General features: G+C 44.8%; 1 protein-coding gene across 1 annotated transcript in view; it reads left to right on the forward strand.

Moving 5' to 3' along the window:
• IL31RA (interleukin 31 receptor A) overlaps nucleotides 1-4,709 on the forward strand; it is a 54,655-nt gene extending 49,946 nt beyond the window's left edge. Inside the window, exons 13-15 of the mRNA XM_035015058.1 lie at nucleotides 1,028-1,121; nucleotides 2,230-2,311; nucleotides 4,260-4,709. Coding sequence (XP_034870949.1) covers nucleotides 1,028-1,121; nucleotides 2,230-2,311; nucleotides 4,260-4,709 — 626 coding nt within the window. The remainder of the gene's footprint in view (nucleotides 1-1,027; nucleotides 1,122-2,229; nucleotides 2,312-4,259) is intronic.
• Nucleotides 4,710-20,017: the final 15,308 nt, after the last annotated feature.

A 20,017-nucleotide genomic window follows, 5' to 3' on the forward strand; every position in this document is an offset into this window, starting at 1 on the left:
GGGGCTCGATCCCAGGACCCCGGGATCACGACCTGAGCCGAAGGCAGACGCTTAACAACTGAGCCAACCAGGTGCCCCCATATTGTATTTTCATAGCACTAGGCACAGATTGCATCATCTACTAGAATTTTCTCTGTGGGCCAAATTTAAGGCAAAAGCCTGCCTTGGAGCCTCAATATTTCTTAACACTTGTCTGCAGATTACAGATCTCCCTGCTTCTGTCTTTGTTCCTCTGCAGTCTATTCTCCACACTGCAGTCAGAGTTTAAAACCCTAGCCCCCTGCTTGAAACCCCCAGCGGCTTCTGTTTTGTGTTAAATAAAATACAAATTCCTACCCATTGCTTTCAGGGTCCTTCGTGAGCTGGGGTTTACTGACCTCATCTCCTTCCATGTTCTGATTCTATCTGTGCTAACTTCTTCCTGCTTCAAGACTTGCATCTGCTGTTTCTTCTGCCAGGAATGCTTTCTCCATATTTTTGCATGAGGGGTTTCTTCTCATTATTAATATTAGCTCAGATTTCACCTCTCAGAGAAGTCTTCCTTTGCCGATAGGTAAAGTTACTAACTGTCTTACCTAAACACACTCTATCATCCTGTTATATCTGAAATAATCTTTCTTTGTTGTCTGAATCTTTCTACCAGAATGTAGGCTCCATGCTAGTAGGGATCTTGTATTTCTTCCTTATTGCTGTTTGTTTTATTACCCAGAATAGTGTTTGGAAAATGGTACGTGCTCAATAAATATGTGCTAAAGGAACGAGGTTGGAGAATGAACCTGGTGAACATAATTATTGACCAGTCTGGGTCTATTATTATTACAATATCACTATTATTCAGGCAGAAGAGAACTGGATGAGGAGCCCCAAATGCCATTTCTTTTTATGAATACATTTTAATTGAACTGAAAGAGAACTCATAAGGAACGTGTTGCTGAAAGTCCTGGAAGAAAAAAAATTAATCTTTCATTTTTGTCAAGAAAGTGAGGAGCTCATCCTTTTACTGACTTTTGTTCTCCTCTTCCCAAAGGTGTCCTTGAGATTTTATTTATAACTTCTTTGGTTGGAGGTGGTCTTCTCATTCTCATCATGCTGACAGTGGCATATGGTCTCAAAAAACCCAAGTGAGTTTATAGGCAACAGCATGTACCCTCAAAAGCAGGGATTGAAATGGGTGGAAGGCATCGTGGGTGGAGAGGGCCCTCTCTTATTAAGGGGGTGTTTATTTGTTTATTAATTTGGTACATATTGACTGAGTTTATTTATATGCCATACCGCGCTCATCAGAACTGACCAAACAAGAGGACTTTCACTCCCCACAGCCCACGTACAGGCTTATGCCGGGGATTACCAGCCGCCCCATAGGCTTTATCTTCCATATTTGGCATCTGCCTCTAACGTAAGGGAGAACGTCGTTTCTCTCAGTATCTGGCAGCAGCAGGAGGCCTCAGGCCACTTGCTTCTCTCCTGGGTAGAGAGGGAACGTACCCACGTAATTAGAGCACTGGCTAGCAGTACGCCCAGCATAGACTTGTTCCTTGTTCGTGGCGCAGTGTTGGAGGCCTGGCTGTGGGGACATTTGTCCTGCGTGCCCGGGCCACTGTGGGAAAGGAAGCTTGTCTCAGGGTCTTGTGCTTTCTCTCCCCAGAGAGCTTCATGCTACCCTGCTGGTCAAGGGCTCCCTCCCCGGTAGACCTCTCTCTCCGGAATTGCACAGTTGAGGGCCTTCTCTGCCAAGCAGCTATGCTTAGTTCTAGGGAAGTGAATGTCAACCTCATTTCCCAACCATAGGTAGAAACCAAGCCACCAGCCAAACTCTTGTACATTTTGCATGTCTAACAGGCTCCCAGGTGAGGCAGCTGCTGCTGATTGGGACCACACTTTGAGAATCACTGCACTAAAGTGTGGGTATCGTATCAGGCTTAGAGCGTTACCCTTCCTGGAGAATAAATCTCGAAGACATGGTTCTGTGATGGTGTGATTTCCAACGTCAGGTCTCGGGGTGGGGATGCAGGGGCAGGAGAGGGTAAGAAAAGTGTCTTTCCATCACATCCCACTGATGACTTGTAATTTCACTCTCCAGACTATGTGTTCCCAGCTTCCGTCAGGAGGTCAGAAGCTTGCCCTTATTTATTCCCTGTAGCAAAGCTCCACTCTTCTGGTGGAGCCATGCAGTGTAAGTAACATACTTCTTGAACTTACTTCCTGTTTTAAAATCTTATCTCTTATTAGCAAATTGAAGCACTTATGTTGGCCTGATGTCCCCAACCCTGCTGAAAGCAGCATAGCTACATGGCGTGGAGATGATTTCAAGGTAAATACTTCTGCTTTTGTTAAGGAAATCATTGAGCAGGTTGGTTGCAGAAGACAAGGAAGGGCGATGGAGGTGGGGAGGAGTCCTGGGCTGAGATTTGTCAGTGTTCACAACAATAGAACTTGAGGTTAAAAAGTCCCAGGGCTGGGCCCCTGGGTGGCTCAGTTGGTTAAGCGACTGCCTTCGGCTCAGGTCATGATCCTGGAGTCCCGGGATCGAGTCCCGCATCGGGCTCCCTGCTCGGCAGGGGGTCTGCTTCTCCCTCTGACCCTCCCCCCTCTCGTGTGCTCTCTCTCATTCTCTCTCTCTCAAATAAATAAATAAAATCTTTAGGGCGCCTGGGTGGCTCAGTTGGTTGGGCGACTGCCTTTGGCTCAGGTCATGATCCTGGAGTCCCGGGATCGAGGCCCTCATCGGACTTCCTGCTCAGCGGGGAGTCTGCTTCTCCCTCTGACCCTCCTCCATCTCATGCTCTCTGTCTCTCATTCTCTCTCTCTCAAATAAATAAATAAAATCTTAAAAAAAAAAAAAAGTCCCAGGGCTGGAAGGACAGGTGGAATGAGCCTTCCTGGAACGACTTTGGCCCTCGTCCTCTTGAACCAGCAGAAAGGACTTCACGAGGCTCAGAGGACCCAGTGTGTGCTGGGCATGGAACTGGTCCTATAAGGGATGCCACTGAAGGACACTGGCCCTACCCTCAAGGACCTGACTGTCTAGTTAGGGAGCAATAGATAGCCTGTCTAGAAGATTCAATGCCATTTAAAAAGCAGTCAAGAGCAAGTTAGTCTAGAGACCACCGGAGACCGTGAGGGGATGTTGACGTACATAGCTGTCCACAGGCTGACAGGGCTGCCTCCAGTTGTTTTTCTCAGATTGGGGAAGTTATAGTCAGACTTTAAGTGGTAATAAGGTTTTTTAGTGAGTTATCCATAAGTAGAAAACTTCCTTTTTCATAAGTTTAAATTGAAAACTGTTTTTGCAATTTTTAAGGTATAATTTCTTAGCTAAGTAAAAATAAGCCCGATCAAATATAACTTTTAAGTTTTTATTATTGAAAGACTGTTTCTAGTATTTCTTGATGCAGGAATTTTTAGTATTAGCCCTTGGCTTGTTTCGACTCAGAAGTCTTTTTTAAATGCAGACATTTTTATTTATTTTAATTCTTGTTATTTGTGTTATTTCTATTTTCTTCTCTCCTTTATCAGCTGCGTGTTACCCTATTTGCTACTTATTAAAAGTTGTTATGAGAGTAAATGAGTTTATAGGCAGTATTGTCTGATGTCTAAAATGCTTTTTGAATAATATAGGGCTGTCCTCGACAGCACATAATAGTAATCACTCACTGATTTTTTTTTTTTTGCATATAAATGATTCTTTATGCCCTCCCCCCCATGCAATGGGGGGTGGAGCAGGGGGAGGTCCCCCCGCCCTCATGCAGGGAACGGGAGGTCAATGTATACTAGTCTTATTGCCAGCTGCCCTGTGGCCACTCACTGAATGCCAAGTAGTGAGCTAGGCTCTGGGGACACAAAGATGACAAAGATACTGTCTCTGCCCAGGTGGCCATCTTTGATTTTCTGGTGATGTTGGGCAAGTCACTTGTCTTCATGACTGTGGTTTTTCATCTTATGTGAGAGTTCTAATTTTGATGCTCCCATCTCAACTGGGGTTTTGTGAACTTACGATCGTGTGGAAAATAGCCTTGAGCTCTCTAGAGGAAAAAAAGTTGTTTGAATACCATGTGCCGTTTCTCAGGAAATGGGCCAGTCTTGCCAAGCTCCTATGGAAGGGCATGTGGAGGTGACTGGCCATCACTTCTGGTCTCTGGAAGGAATGTGGGGGGCTGGTCAAGAGGTGAGACATTGGTTATTCCAAGTCTAATGAGCTTTTGACTACCTCATGTGAAGCTCCCAAATGATCATTGGAGGTGTCCCTTTCTCTTTTTCAGGATAAGCTAAATCTGAAGGAGTTTGATGACCCTGTGAACATGGAAGAAGACAGGGTTCTAAAACCGTACTCGGCCCCCAGTGACTTTATTGACAAGTTGGTGGTGAACTTTGAGAATTTTTTGGAAGAGGTTTCCCCAGAGGAACCTGGAAAGGGTCAGGAAAACATTTTGAAAGAGGAAAAGAATGAGTATATGACTTCTCCATATTGGCCTTATCGTCCTCCCATTTCAACTGAGATTCCACGGAGAAAATCCCAACAGCTGTGCTCTAGAATATTAGAAGGGACATGCTCAGAAACCAAAGAGCAACCTCTCTCTTCTGTTCCCAGTTTAGGGCCAGAGCATCTCTGTGAGGAAGGAGAACCAAATCCATACTTGAAAAATTCAGTGACAACCAGAGAATTTGTCACATCTGAAAAACCTCAAGACGAAGCCAAAAGAGAAGTTTAGTTGTTGCTGTGGCTCAAATCCCTCTGGGTCTCAGTTTGGGTGACTCCTGCAGAGAGCATATATCATGACTTGGCCAGAAGATCTTCCTTGGCTGTCTCCCCACCCTTGCTTGTGTTAGAGAAACTCTCACACACCCCTGAGTGGCTTGTTGAGCTTGGTTGGCACAAACGTGTAACTTGCCTGAGAAGAAGGGATGGTCATATGTCTGAGCACGTTGCCCAGGAAAAGCAGTTTATGTATTTATTTTTTTTCAATTTCACACTGAAGCCTCTGACATTGACTTTAAGGGACAGTGGGGCCCTTAAGGTGGATATGTCTGGCCTTCTAGGAATTAAGTCATTGTCACAGCTTTTGGTGAAGCTACTCCTCAGAGTTCTGGCAGACTCCCCACTGCTAGAGGACAGGGGTCTGGTAGGAGGTGAGAATCTCTCCCTATACCTTGATCTCCCTTGGGGTCCGGGCTCTACCTCCAAGGCTGCATTGAAATCTCACTTTTGTGATTTTGTTTTTCCCTCCGTATAGAGGCAGGGGAAGTGGAGAGGCCTTCCTGATGGTGTGCCTGCCTGAGGCTTCTCCTTACCTCATAAATCTCAAGTGTCCTCAGCTGTACCTCCACCCAGGATTTTTGCCCCTAGTTCACAGCACACTGGCTGCTGGTAAATCAAGGAATGTGGGGAGGTCTCAGCAGGGCACTGGGGAGTGGACTCTAGGCTGGGCCAGAAGGTCCACCCCAGTCTTCACATTGCCCAGCCCTGGAAACAATTCCCAGAGGCCTTTGCTGCCGCTTTATCTTGCACCCAAGCCTGGGAGCGGGAAAGCACCAAACACTGCCCTGCTTTTAGCCAGGGACTCTGGCCCCTCACGCAGCCTCAGAGCCTGGGAATGCTTCCTGAGTGAGCCATCTGCCCACTCCCGCTGAGGGATCTTCTCAAATTCTGTAGGGGTGAAGCGGAGGGGGAGGGGAGTGCCTGGAATGAGTTCCCCCAGTCTTATCTGTTTTACACCTGGATGAGGCTTTCGAACCTAAAACCCAAGAATGAGATGTCTGAGGAGAGAGGAGGGGTCCCAGATGGCTCCTCTGAGTGGGTCTCAGAGGTGAAGCCATTCCCCCCTGCTCCTCCTCCCTTAATCATTCATTAAAGCCTGAGGTGTCTTCTGGTGGATAGTTGACAAATGCCACACTCCTGGCCCCTCCTCTGCTTCGTCCCTTCCTCCCTCCTTGCCTCTTGTCTTTGGCCTTCCCGCCTCTACCAGCAGCTTCTCATCTTTTTAATACTCCCTTTTTTTTAGTTTAATTTTATTTAAATTCAATGTTTTCTTCTTTCTTTTCTCTTCATTTCTTCTTCCTTTCCCACTAGCCTCCTTTTCTCATTTTTCAACTGACTTTTCTGCCTTGAGGGCTAAGGAAACTGGGGCTCTGTGTTGTGTCCTAGGTGGCCCGAGGTAGGTCCTAGGAGTCAGTGTTTCCTGCCAGTAAGGGGAGCAGGACCCCTGAAGCTCCTTCAGCGGGCCACACACTGCTCTCTCCAGAGCACATTGACAGGACACAGGCCTGAAAGCGACGAGGCCACGGTGGCCTTTCTTTCCTGGGATTGAGTCTCAAACCGTTCCCACTCACAGCATCCTGGGCTGCCTCTGTGGTCTGAAAAAGCCATCTACATTTTCTCTGTTATGTCGAACAGACAGAACACAAACAGGAAAACTTGTGTTTTGGTAAGTTCATTAAAAACTGACAACATCCCCAGTGAAATTTTCTGGGGCTCTGGGAATCGTGTAAGCAGCTTTGTCGGTGCCTTATTAATGGCCCTTCTAATAATACCAGAAAATTTTAGAATGGCAGAAAAGCCAATCTGTGTCTGGAAAAAAAAAAAAAAGGTGATACTCTTGTGGTTTCTCAGGAGGCAGCAGTAAACCACACCCAGTACAAAGACTATGGTGCGGGTAGGTGGGGGGCTGGGGGGGGAGGGGAAGCTGAGTTTTGAAAAGAGGCAGGAGATGGGGAGAAGTTGTTGGGAACTGAGAGGCATCCTGTGTGTGTCCCAGGATGCCCACTGCTGTTCCCCCCATCACCCCGAAGGGGTTCTAGCGCCCTCTCCTGGCACACCCCTAGCACGTTGGCCCTCGGGCTAAATCTGCGCCATGTTTTTTTCCAAGGCCCATGACCCAGAAATGCTGTTGGTATTTGTAAAGGCTGGATAACAAAATCAAAGGGAGAATCATGTTTAATGACATGTGAAAACTCTATGGAATTCTAATTTCAGTGTCTGTAAATGAAGCTTAATAGGAAAAGAGCCACGCCCATTGTTTACGTATCATCCCTCAGCTTTCCTCCCACGACTGAGTAGTTGTGAGAGAGAATTTCTCCCACAAAGCCTAAAATGTTCACCACCTGGCCCTGTGCAGAAAAAGTTCGCTCACGTCTGGGGAGCCCGTAGACATGAGGCTCGGACTGCACAGTGTTGGCCCACGAAGTGTTTTAACTTTGAATTAGCTGCTAAGGAAAGAAAAAGTTAGGTTATGGTCATTCTGGATTTCTAACTGAGTAGGAACAGCTTCTGTAGGAAGGGCACATGCTGGCTCCCCACCCCAGGCCTCACAACTGCCCACAGCTAAGGTAGAGCGTTGATGGTTGGTTATCACTTACTCCAGTGGTTCTTTTTTTTTTAAGATTTTTTTTTAAAATATTTTATTTGTTTGAGAGAGAGGCACAAGCATGGGGAGCAGCAGAGGGAGAGAGAAGCAGGCTGCCCACTGAGCCCAACGTGGGGCTCGATCCCTTAACCAACTGAGCTACCCGGGTGCCCCTCCAGTGGTTCTTGGTAGAGCTTACTTTGTCCCCTACCTCGACATTTGGCACTGCCTGGAGGTAGTTTTGGGAGGGTGCTGCTGGCGTCTAGTGGGTAAAAGCCAGCAATGCTGGTAGTGACCCTGCAATGCACCAAACAGCCCCCACAACAATGGATTATCTGGCCCCAAACCTCAGTAGTATTGAGATTTAGAAATCCTGGCTGAGCTACGTCTGCGGGTCCTACTCATCGTTCACAGGTGTTCTTTTTTTTTTTTTTTGTAAATTTAAAATTTGTGTTGGACTCTAACAACACCACCACCAAAACCAAAAATCTCTAAATACCAATTATCTGGATCATTTTTAGTCCCTTATATGATCTGTGTGTACTAATATACATGTTTATCTCATTGCATGTTATATATTGATTCTGTTGTATTTTACCTTCACTTTCACTTACTATTTCACGCTTAAAGTTTCATGCACGAACAAAGTTCATCGTGGTAGCATTTTGAATGGACGCTCAGAACTCCATGGTGTACCTGCATATTATGCTTTGCTAAGGCCCCTTAGTTGATAGGATTGTTTTAAATGTCCTCTTTGTATAGAGAGCAACTTCAATAAATGTTGTTCTTTGTACAACATTTTCTTTTCCCACCTTTGTCCTAACTCCTTGGGGGCTTTTTCTAAAGGTGGAATTGCCAGGTCAAACTTTTATAGTTGTTGTCACATATCACACAACTCTGTCCTCAAAAAAGGTTACAATGATTTGTGGTATCACTAGGGGTGTGTGGGGCCTCTTTTGTCCTTGCTAATGATAATCAACTGTTTACTGCTGTAAACTGAATTTTGTCACCTTATTGGCTATGGTTAAAGACACTTCATAGTTTTTGTGTTGCTTAAGTCACTGTGAAGGCAAACCTTTCCCATGTGTATTTTATAGTCCACATGTCCACCTATTGACAATACAGAATGTTCTACCTCCAAGCCACTGGGGCATTGAGAGAGCAGGTAAGCTGCTAGACATTAGAGGCCCTCAGCCAAACTTTACAACAACTGGTTGACTTTGTCATTTGTTTGACTATTTAAAATATGGGGGTTTTGTAGGGCATTTAAAAAGAAATTTCACATTGATGTGTTTTGTGTTAGTGACAAGGTCTTTTTGTGATTATCGTATGTGGCATCACCTGTGTCTTGCACTTTTGGGTGGAGGGTATCTGGACCGCGTATGACACATCATTAGCAGTTCTTATCTCTCTGCAGCTTTTACTAGACCTTGGGGTCAGCAGGGAGAGTTTGCTCAGAAGCACAAACAGCCCCAGTCCACGTTGGCAAAAGCCTGGACATGCCTGCCCCTTGCTGCGGAGAACGGTGTGGGAGAAGGGCAAGGGGAGGAAGCCCACAAGAGCACAAAGCCAGCAGCCACATGCCTCAGATGGTTATTCAAGGGAATCTAGGTGCACCTACTGCTACTTTCATTTTTGGGAGCTGGATTCTCTGTCCTACCCAACTTCACTATATGTGTGGGGTAAAATGACAGGAAAGTAGCCTGAGGCCTGGACTTTGAAAAAGAAGTCAAAATGTGCAAATCAGAATGGATGTGCGGAATGTTCTGAATGATTATAGTAGTCATATAGTCATCATATAGTAATCATATAGTAATGCAGAAGATGGGACCTGTGCACCGAGAGAAGCACTCTTTGTAGGCTGTGCATGCTGTCTTTTCCACATATTGTTCATAAATCGTTACAGTATGTAATGCATGTGCCTGGCAGTTCTATCCTCCTAAGCAGAGTATGAAAACAGGGTTTTAGTATAATGAGAACAGCCTTTAAAATGCTTTACTATAAATGCATTTGTATTTCAGTCTTTCAGGTAATAAAGCTATAATAACATTTTCATGTAAAGCTATACTTCTGTTTTAAAGTTTTACCCACTCAGGTATGTGTGTTTTTCTTTTTTTAAGATTTTATTTATTTATTTGACAGAGAGAGAGAGAGCAGGGAGGGAAGGAGAGGGGCAAGGGCAAAGGGAGAAGCAGACTCCCTCCTGAGCAGGGAGCCCGACGTGGGGCTCAATCCTAGGACCCCGGATCATGACCTGAGCTGAAGGCAGATGCTTAACCGGCTGAGCCACCCAGGCGCCCCGACTCAGGTGTTTAAAAAATGGGACTTCAAAATGTAAATATCCAACTTTGTTAGAGATCAAGGGAGTCTCTTGGTTAGGGGACACACAGAAGAGCTACAGGAGAGCAGGAATGAGTAGGAATTACCCCCACCAGGGATTCAGCTGGGCCTGCCTCTCACCGCAGTTCTCACTCTCTATTTGATTCCTCTTGGCAGCATTTTCAAACTCCCAGCTCCTCAAGTTCCCTCAGGGTCTCCCCTCACTGTTCTCAGTAGATGACGTGTTTCCCAATTTCACGGAGGATGCGCCAGCCCCTGTCTCTTCTCTCCTTCAGGCCAGACTTCTGGGAAGGTCTCCAGAGGCGGAGGTGGCCCTGCTCGCGCAAATCCCTCCCTCCGGCTCTCTTGTACTTTCAATGTCTCCCCCTTGATTCCTTCCCATCAGCTTCTAAACATGCTCAGGTCACTCCCATGTTACGAGAGAACAGAGTGTGCCCCTGATCTTCATCTCCCTCTGGCTGCCTGCTGGCTCTGTCCATGGCTCAGCCTGTGGTTTCAGGGGAGAGCGGGGCGTATCCCGTGTAGCGGCCTGGGAGGAAATGACCGATGGTGAAGGCTCTGGGGCATTTGCACCCCGGCACCCTAGCGCCCCCAGGCCACACTCTGGTGGGATTAGGACAGAGTCCCAATAACAAAGCAGGGATCCTCTGGCTTATTCTCACCATCAAGGCTACAGAACCCAGGCAACAAAGCCCTCTTTTCTAGGGTTATGTGGCTACCGGCTTCTCGCTCCTGCCCAGGTGTGTCCCCAGCTCCTGAGGGCCTGTGTGGAGCCGGGGCTGTGGTTAGAGTGCCCAGCTGTGTGGGACAGGGGGGTTTTGCAGGGCATGAACCCGAATAGTGTGATCCTACACTGTAGTTCCGTGGGCTCGTTCCCTCTTTTAAAGTTACGTACTTGTGCTGGTGTTACCTTCGGTTTGATGCGTCCTGCTCCCACGCCCTCAGCCATCTTGCGCTCGTGACAATACCCTCAGGGAGCCATCCTCTAACTGGAACATCAGCTGGGGTTATGAGGGCGGCCATTCCTCCCCATTCCTTGGCAGGCTTGCTCCTGAGGTTCGATCAGCTTCCAGTAAGGCTCCGGTGTCCCTCCCTATTCCCATGATGCTCCTTGTGACCCCAGCTGGCCCCCTCAGTACACCTGATCATGTCACAGAAAATCACCCCATGACACATTCATTCCATTTTTTTTTTTTTTTTTTTACAACAGCAACAAGATGGGCTATCCTCTATCCTCTGGCTTCCCCCCTATAGCCAGTGTCCATTTTAACCTGGTTTTGCCTTTGAGCCAGCTGGGTGTGGGACCACAGATCTCAGGGTTTGCTCTGTTGCATCTCCTGGGATGACCTAGGCCCCTTGTCCTTCCTGGAGGGCATGGGTGCCACAGAAGCATCTGCTCCTCCCAACAGACCACAGCGCTGCCAAGCCCCTGGCAAAGTCTGCCGTGTGCAACCTTGTCTGCACTTGGAGGCTCCGGCTGGCCCCCTCAGATTAGATTGGTCAAATGTACCATCCCCTGCAACACGATGAAGAATAGGTTGATTTCTGGCTGGTCTGCCAGAATTTGGTTCAGCATTTGGGGCGTGTTGGTTGGAGATGATAAATGTGCTAAAACCTGGGCCCCCTGAGAGCTTTCATAGGCCTTAGCGAGGCCACATACTGTCAAATACATTGAAGTTTCCACAATTCACATTAATTATATTTTTTCCATAAAAATTTTGTAAGGATTTTTGTTTCGTTTTTGAAATTATTTGACTATATGTAACAATTTTATGATTACATTTCTCAGCAATCGTCCTGTATCTATAGGGATTCTTATGACTTGAGCAAATCTATCTATTCTAATCTAATTTGCAAAATTTTTACCACCATAACATTTTTATAACTTCTAAAATAATGAAGTTATTTTGTTTTATAACCACTTACTTAAATATCCTTAAATTTCAACTTAGCAATGCTCTTTTCTTGGCTTCAGCCAATAATTGTTTTTCTAAGGATGCGTATGTTTTCATAGGTTCCTGAGAAACTCCTTGGCCTTGGATACTGCACCTCTAGTGCTAGAGTATAAAGTATCTCTGCCTGAGTGTTCTAACTGAAAATACCCAACTGGCATCTAAGTAGGAACTGCTGTGGAGTCCAACATCTTGAAAATGGAACCCGGAAGAAAATGGGGGTTTTACACTGTTTACTCAGGGGCAGGCTGTTTCCAGGTGGAGGGCCTTGGGGTCAGGAGTCAGCTCGTGTTGTGGGCGGGGAAGCAGGATAGTACTTGTAGGGCTGATGGGATCCGAATATAGGTTCTCTTCCGTCCACATTTCTAACTAGAGACTGGCTATTAAATGGGACTCATAAACAAGTAATGCTGATGGGCCCTATGTGAGTTTGGTAAACTGGGGCCTGGTGAGTGAGTCTGAGCCTTTGTGTGAGTCTGCCTCCAACCATCACCTGGGCCCCTCATTCACAGCTGCTCACTATCACCCCAAATAAAGGCTATGCCCATATGGTTAGATTACCTGCTAAGCCAGGGCACGTGCTGTGATCTGGGCAGGGTGCGGGTTGGAATGATATCTTAGGTTAATTCCCCAGAAGCAAATCCTGAGACACAAATTCAGGTGTAACTAATTTACGAGGGGCACATTCCCAGGAGAAACTGGTAAAGGAGTGAGGGAAGGTTAATAAGGAAGGGGAAGAAACCACTTCGAGTGGGATTTCAAACTCCTCTGGAGGGCAGCCCTAGCCTGATCCTGGACCAGGGGGATGCTAGAGGTGACTGGGACCCCAGAGTGTGTCACCAGCCAAGGCAAGGGGCCTGGGTGTTCACACTCCTAAACCCCTCACTTACTGCCAAGGACTTCCCCACCGAATGTGTAACTTTTAGGCATTTTTGACTCTGCAGAGAGGTGGGGGAGGCCGGCCACCCGACAGGAGCAACAGGGGCGGGCAGGCAACGGAAAACAAAGCTCTTAGATGTTGGATGCTGGGAGGTTGGGAGGTATCCTGGTAAGGCCGCCAGACTGAGCAACCAAAGATGCAGAAGACATGAACAGACACTGCTCCGAAGAAGACACACAAATGGCCAACAGACACATGAAAAAATGCTCAACATCACTAGCCATGAGGGAAAAACAAATCAAAACCACAATGAGATACCACCTCACACCAGTTAGAATGGCAAAAATTAACAAAGTGGGAAACAACAGATGTTGGCGGGCATGCAGAGAAAGGGGAACCCTCCTACACTGTTGGTGGGAATGCAAGCTGGTGCAACCACTCTGGAAAACAGTATGGAGGTTCCTCAAAGAGTTGAAAATAGAACTACCCTATGACCCAGCAATTGCACTACTGGGTATTTACCCCAAAGATACAGGTGTAGTGAAAAGAAGGGGCACACGCACCCCAATGTTCATAGCAGCAATGTCCGCAATAGCCAAACTGTGGAAGGAGCCAAGATGCCCTTCAACAGATGAATGGATAAAGAAGATGTAGTTCATGTATACAAGGGAATATTATTCAGCCATCAGAAAGGAGGGGATTATGCTAAGTGAAATAAGTCAAGCAGAGAAATACAATTATCATATGGTTTCTTTCATTCATATGTGGAACATAAGCAATAGCATGGAGGACCATAGTGGGAGGGAGGGAAAATCTGAAGGGGGAGAAATCAGAGAGGGAGACAAACCATGAGAGACTGTGGACCCTGGGAAACAAACTGAGGGTTCAGAGGGGAGGGGGTAACAGGGTGATGGGTATTAAGGAGGGCACATGCTGTGATGAGCACTGGGTGTTATACATAACTAATGAGTCATTGAATACTACATCAAAAACTAATGAATGCAGTGGCTAACTGAACATAATTTAAAAAAGATGCAGAGCATGTGTTTTGTTTTGTTTTCATAGAGAGCCTGTGCATGCTGGCGAGAGCGTGGGGGAGGGGCAGAGGGAGAGGGAGAGAGAGACCATCTTAAGCAGGCTCTGCTCCCAGCACAGGGCCTGACGTGGGGCTCGATCTAAAGACCCTGGGATATTGACCTGAGCCAAAATCATGAGCTGTATGCTTCATTAGCGGCCACGGTGGAGCTGGAGAGTATTACGTCTTCTCCGTGCTGCACGGCGAGAACCGTGGGGTGGTGGAACTTGTGACCCTTTCCAAGGCCACGGCTCCACGAATGCATTGTCAAATATGAAAGTTAAAGTGCAATAATGTTTGAAGACTTTAAGTGATGGTGTATCTTGTTTCTAATAAGATAAACGCTTTTTCTTTAGAAGAGAAACGCTTGTTTCTAATAAGATAAACGCTTTATCTTATTAGGGAGTTTATATGTCAGTGTTTAAAATGCTGTTTGGTATAATAGGTGTAAAATAAATTCTGTAAAAGTGGAATGCAGAGGCTAGCCATGTAGATTTGTTGGTGCATGTAATGAAACCTGCAGCTTCATTGGGGTGATGTAATGCTCTGGTTTACTCTCAAATGGCTGTTATTAGGGGTTTGGAAAGAACAAGCTTTTTAAACTGGATTTTGCTTGGAAATGTGAAGAATATCCTAATCTTTAATCATGATCCTATGCAGAACAGTGTTAAGTAGGAACCACAATTTTAAGTTGAATCCAGTATTCCATTTATGTAACTGCTGCTTTGGAAAGAATATTTTAAAAGAATGCCACCATTTTTTAAAAAAGAGAATTGAATAAACCTACCTGTTAGAGGAGGGTTGTCTTAAAAACGAAAATAAATTCTGCTTAACTGAAGAAAAAAAAAAAGTTGTTAATATTCTCTTGTTAAGAGAGAGTTTGCAGCAGAAGCATTTCCGTTGAACTGCTCTCAGCCCCAGCTCTGTTGCTTGCTCATCTGTGGCCCAGTATGAGCCCCTCGACCTCAATTCCTTTATCTGTAAATTGAGGAGGGGATTAGTAGTAACAGTGCAAACAGTTCATGGATGAAGGATTCCTCCCCTTAAGGAATGATCGGAGCTTAATGCAGGGCATGGCACACAGCACGTGCCCAGTGAGTAACACATACGGTTACTGGTGGTTTTGTTTTTGTTTTTTCAAATGGTTATAGTTTTGTTTTTAAGATTTTATTTATTTATTTGAGAGAGAGAGCGAGCATGAGAGGGGAGGAGGGTCAGAGGGAGAAGCAGACTCTCTGCTGAGCAGGGAGCCTGATGAGGGACTCAACCTGGGACTCCAGGATCATGACCTGAGCCGAAGGCAGTCGCTTAACCAACTGAGCCACCCAGGTGCCCCCTAAAATGGTTATAGTTTTATTGCATGTGAGGCAGGCTCATCTCAGTAAAGCAAGGATAAGAAATCGGTCTTGCAGTGATGAAAGAATTGTACACGTGAGACTGGTCAGTCATGGTGCTGGTCTGCCCCTTCCAGGTGGCATGGGGGAGGGGCAGGTAACGAGGTTTATCCAGGGAAGGATGTCACGCGCACGGGGGTGTGGCGGGGTGGGACAGGCCCTGGCGGAGTTGTGGTGAAGGTGAAAGCTCGTGAAGCTGACAGAGAAAGTGGGGGAGGTGTCGGTGATCAAACGGAAGCGTAGATGAGGGCGAGGAGGTTCTCCTGTGGGAGGGGGAGGGGGAGGTGGTCGGAGAGTGAGAGGTGGGACTTGGTCACTCGGGGGGGGGGAGGGGCTCAGGTGGGGGGAATGGAGTTCAGGGTGTGATCTTGCGCCTGCTACATACACATTTTTGAATCCAGTGTGTACTGGGGAGGTCCCCAACTCCTTCTCTTCCCCCTTCACCTTCCTTTCCTGTACCTTTGGTAAAGCAGCCGGAGTGGCCCCTCTCTCTCCCTTCCTCCCCGTGTCTCATCGCTTGATCACACACTGATGATCCTACCTCATCAATACCCTTTCTTCTCCATCCCTTCCTCCTTGTCTTTCTGACCCGGTGGTCACCGTTGGAGCCTTTCCTGCCTCTCCCTGAATTAGAGTAGCAGCCTCCCCACTGCCCTCCCTGCCTGTTCGCGCACCCTACCTTCTACCAAACATTTCTCCCCGCTGAACAAAGCGGTCTTTTCACTGTTCTGTTCCTGCTTGGTGCACCTAATTGGCACGGACAATTGCTGCTGGCCTCTCGGACCCAAGGCCCCACCACAGCCCCCACGTGCCTCTAGCTGTGACTTTCCTAAGGCTTGCCAGGGGGGTTGTCTTTGTGCAGGCAGCCTGTGCTTGCTTTTCCTTCTCTGTTCAACTCCCTTCAAGATTATGTTTGGAACAACAGTGGTGGGACCTGCTCTCACCTCCTGATAAAGTAATGCTCCCATCCATTTTGTGTTCTTTAATGTTCAGCCTCCCTGAGGTATATTAGGAAGGAAAAGGAAACGTAGAAATCCAGGTTTCACATTCTTTCTTCCTACCTTATGTATAATGTTACCAACACTAAATGCCATTTATTGAGCATTTACTATGGACCAGTCGCCATGTCAAAATTTTATGGGTCCTACTTCATTTAAGCCTCACAACAACTCCAGGAGGTGAGTTCAATAATCATTTTCATTTTCTTTTCTTTTCTTTTTTTTTTAAGATTTTATTTATTTGAGAGAGAGCAAGCATGAGCAGGGAGAGGGAGAAGCAGACTCCCCGCTGAGCAGGGAGCTAGATCCCGGGACTCCAGGACCATGACCTGAACCAACCCAGGTGCCCCATCATTTTCATTTTAAAATTCCTACTACTGCCACTCCTTGTGCTTCAGATTCTTAAAAATTCTGGGATGACTGGGTGCCTGAGTCAGTTAAGTATCTGCCTCCAGCTCAGGTCATGATCTCAGGGTCCTGGGATGGAGCCCCTGGTCCGGCTCCCTGCTCAGCAAAGAGCCTGCTTCTTCCTCTGCCACTGCCCCCTGCTTGTGTTCTCTCGCACCCTCTCTCTGTTGAATAAATAAATAAAATCTTAAAAAAAAAAACAACCCACAATTTTGGTGTGGTGCAGAGTGGATTGGGAGCTTAAATGAATTTAGTTCAGGAGTTGTATGGTTTCGGGTCTTACGTTCAAGCCTTTAATCTGCTTGGAAAGTTAATTTTCATGAATGGTGTAAGATAGTGGTACAGATTCATTCTTCTGTATGTGGCTGCCCAGTGTTTCCAAAACCATTTAATGAAGAGACTATCCTCTCCCCATTGTATATTCTTGGCTTCTTTGTTATAAATTAATTGACCTTGAATGCATATGTTTATTTCTGGGATCTCTTTCATGTTCCTTAGATGAATATGTCTGTTTTTATTACAATATCGTATTTGGATTACTGTAGCTATATAATACAGTTTGAAATCAGGAAACAGGGTACTTCCAGCTTTGTTGCTCTTTATCTGGATTGTTTTGGCTATTTGAGGTCTTTTGTACTTCCTTAACCATGTGAAAATTGTTTATTTCTGTGAAAAATGCCATTGGAACTTAGATAGGGGTTGTATAGAATCTGATTGCTTTGGGTAGAATGAACATTTTATTATTATTACTATTTTAAAGATTTATTTATTTCAGAGAGGAGGGTTTAGGGGCAGAGGGAGAGAATCTTCAAGCAGATTCCCTGCTGAGGGAGATGCCCATTGCAGGGCCCAATCCCATGATGTCTTCTTTGGAGAAATGTCTTTTCATGTCTTCTGCCCATTTTTTAATTGGATTATTTGGTTTTACGGTGTTGAGTTGTGTCAGTTCCTTATATATTTTGGATACTAACCCTTTATTGGATATACCATTTGCAAATATTTTCTCCCATTCCATAGGTTGCCTTTTAGCGTTGTTGATTGTTTCCTTCATTATGCAGAAGCCTTTTATTTTGATGAAGTCCCAATAGTTTATTTTTGCTTTTGTTTCCCTTGCTTTAGGGGACCTATCTAGAAAAGAGTTCCTATAGCTAATATCAGAGAAATTACTGCCTGAGCTCTCTTTAGGATTTTTAAAAAAGATTTATTTATGTATTTGAGAGAGAGAGAGCATGTGGGTGAAAAAGAGTGAGAGGGAAAGAGAATCCCAAGCAGACCCATGCTGACCACAGAGCCCGATGTAGGGCTTGATCTCAGGACCCCTAGATCACAACCTAAGCTGAAACCAAGAGTCAAACGCCCAACCAACTGTGCCACCCAGGCACCCATCTTCTAGGATTTTTATGGTTTCGGGTCTCACATTTAGGTCTTTAATCCATTTTGAATTTGTTTTTGTATAGTGTAAGAAAGTGGTCCGGTTTCATTCTTCTGCATGTTGCTGTCCAATTTCCCCACCACCATTTATTGAAGGCACTTTTTCCCATTGGATATTCATTTCTGCTTTCTCAAAGAATAATTGGCTATAGAATTGTGGGTTTATTTCTGAGTTTTATATTCTCTTCTATTGATCTATGTGTCTGTTTTTATGTGCCGCTATCATACTGTTTTGATTATGACAGCTTTGTAATATAATTTGAAGTCTGGAATTGTGATGCCTCCAGGTTTGCTTTTCTTTTTCAAGATTGCTTTGTCTATTTAGGGTCTTTTGTGGTTGCATATAAATTTTAGGGTTGTTTGTTCTAATTCTGTGAAAAATGCCATTGGTCTTTTGATAGGGATTGCATTAAATGTGTAGATTTCTTTGGGTACTATAGACATTTTAACAGTATTCTTCCAATCCATGAGCATGGAATGTCTCCATTTCTTTGTGTCACCTTCAGTTTCTTTCATCAGTGTCTTATAGTTTTCAGAGTACAGGTCTTTTACCTCTTTGTCATGTTTTCATTTTCATTTGCTTCCATGTATTTTTATTTCTTAATTTCCTGGTTAACCCATTCATTCTTTAGTAGGATGTTCTTTAACTTCCATGTATTTGTGGTCTTTTCAAAATTTTTTCTTGTTGTTGACTTCAAGTTTTATAGCATTGTGGTCTGAAAGTATTCATGGTATGATCTGAATCTTTTTCTACTTGTTGAGGCCTGATTTAAGTCCCAGTATGTGATCAATTCTGGAGAATGTTTCATGTGCCCTCAAAAAAAAAAGAGTGTATTCTGCTGCTTTAGGATGACATGTTTTGCATTTATCTGTTAAGTCCATCTGGTCCAGTGTGTCATTCAAAGCCGTTGTTTCTTTGTTGATTTTCTACTTAGATGATCTGTCCATTGCTATAAGAGGAGTGTTAAAGTCCCCTGCTATTAGTATATCAATTAGTTCCTTTATGTTTGTTTTTAAGTGATTTATATATTTGGGTGTTCCAAAGTTGGGGACATATTTATAATTGTTAGATCTTCTTGATGGGTAGACCCCTTAATTATGATATAATGCCCCATTTCATCTCTTGCTACAGTCTTTGGTTTAAAATCTAGCTTGTCTGATACAAGTATGGCTACTCTGCCTTTCTTTTTACATCCATTAGCGTGATAGATTGTTCTCCATCACCTCACTTTCAATCTGCAGGTGTCTTCAGGTCTAAAATCAGTCTCTTGTAGGAAACATATAGATGGGTCTTGTTGTTTAATCTATTACGATACCCTATGTCTTTGGATTGGAGCATTTAGTCCATTTACGTTCAGAGTGATTATTGATAAGATTTTAGTGCCTTTGTGTTACTTGTAAAGTTGGTATTTCTAGTCTTTTCTTTTTCCACTCAAAGAGTCCCCTTTAATATTTCTTGCAGGGTTGGTTTAGTGGTAAACTCCTTATTTTTTCTTGTCTTGGAAACTATCTCTCGTTCTAATCTGAATGACAGCTTTGGTGGACAAAGTATTGTTGGCTGCATATTTTTCCCATTCAGCGCATTGACTATATCATACCACTCTCTTCTGGCCTGCCAAGTTTCTGAGGACAGTTATGCTGCAAACCTGGTGTGTCTTCCATTGTAGGTAAAGGATTTTTTTTTTTTTTTTCCCTTGCTGCTTTCAGGATTCTTTCCTTGTCTCTGTGTATTTTGTGAATTTGATTATGATGTATCTCAGTGATGACCTGCTTTTGTTGAATTTAATGGGAGTCCTCTGTGCTTCTTGGATTTCGATGTCTGTTTTCTTCCCCAGATTAGGGAAGTTTTCAACTATAATTTGCTCAAATAAGTCTTTTGCTCCTTTTTCTCTTCTTTTCCTGGGACTCCTATGATACAAATGTTACTACTTTTTAAGGAATCGTTGATTTCCCTAAGTATACATTCATGATACAAAATCTTTCCCTCTTCTTTTCAGCTTTATTGTTTTCCATAACTTTACCTTTGATATCACTGATTTGTTCCTCTGCTTCATCCATCCATTCTTGTTATTACATCCAGTTGGCTTTGTAGCTTGGTTATAGCATTTTTTTAATTTCGGCCTGACTAGTTTTTAGTTCTTTTATCTCTGCAGTAAGGGATTCTCTAGAATCTTCTATGCTTTTCTCAAGTGCAGCTAG

Source organism: Mirounga leonina, unplaced genomic scaffold, assembly GCF_011800145.1.
Source record: "Mirounga leonina isolate KUSES-001 unplaced genomic scaffold, KU_Mleo_1.0 Mir_168, whole genome shotgun sequence".
NCBI lineage: Eukaryota > Metazoa > Chordata > Mammalia > Carnivora > Phocidae > Mirounga > Mirounga leonina.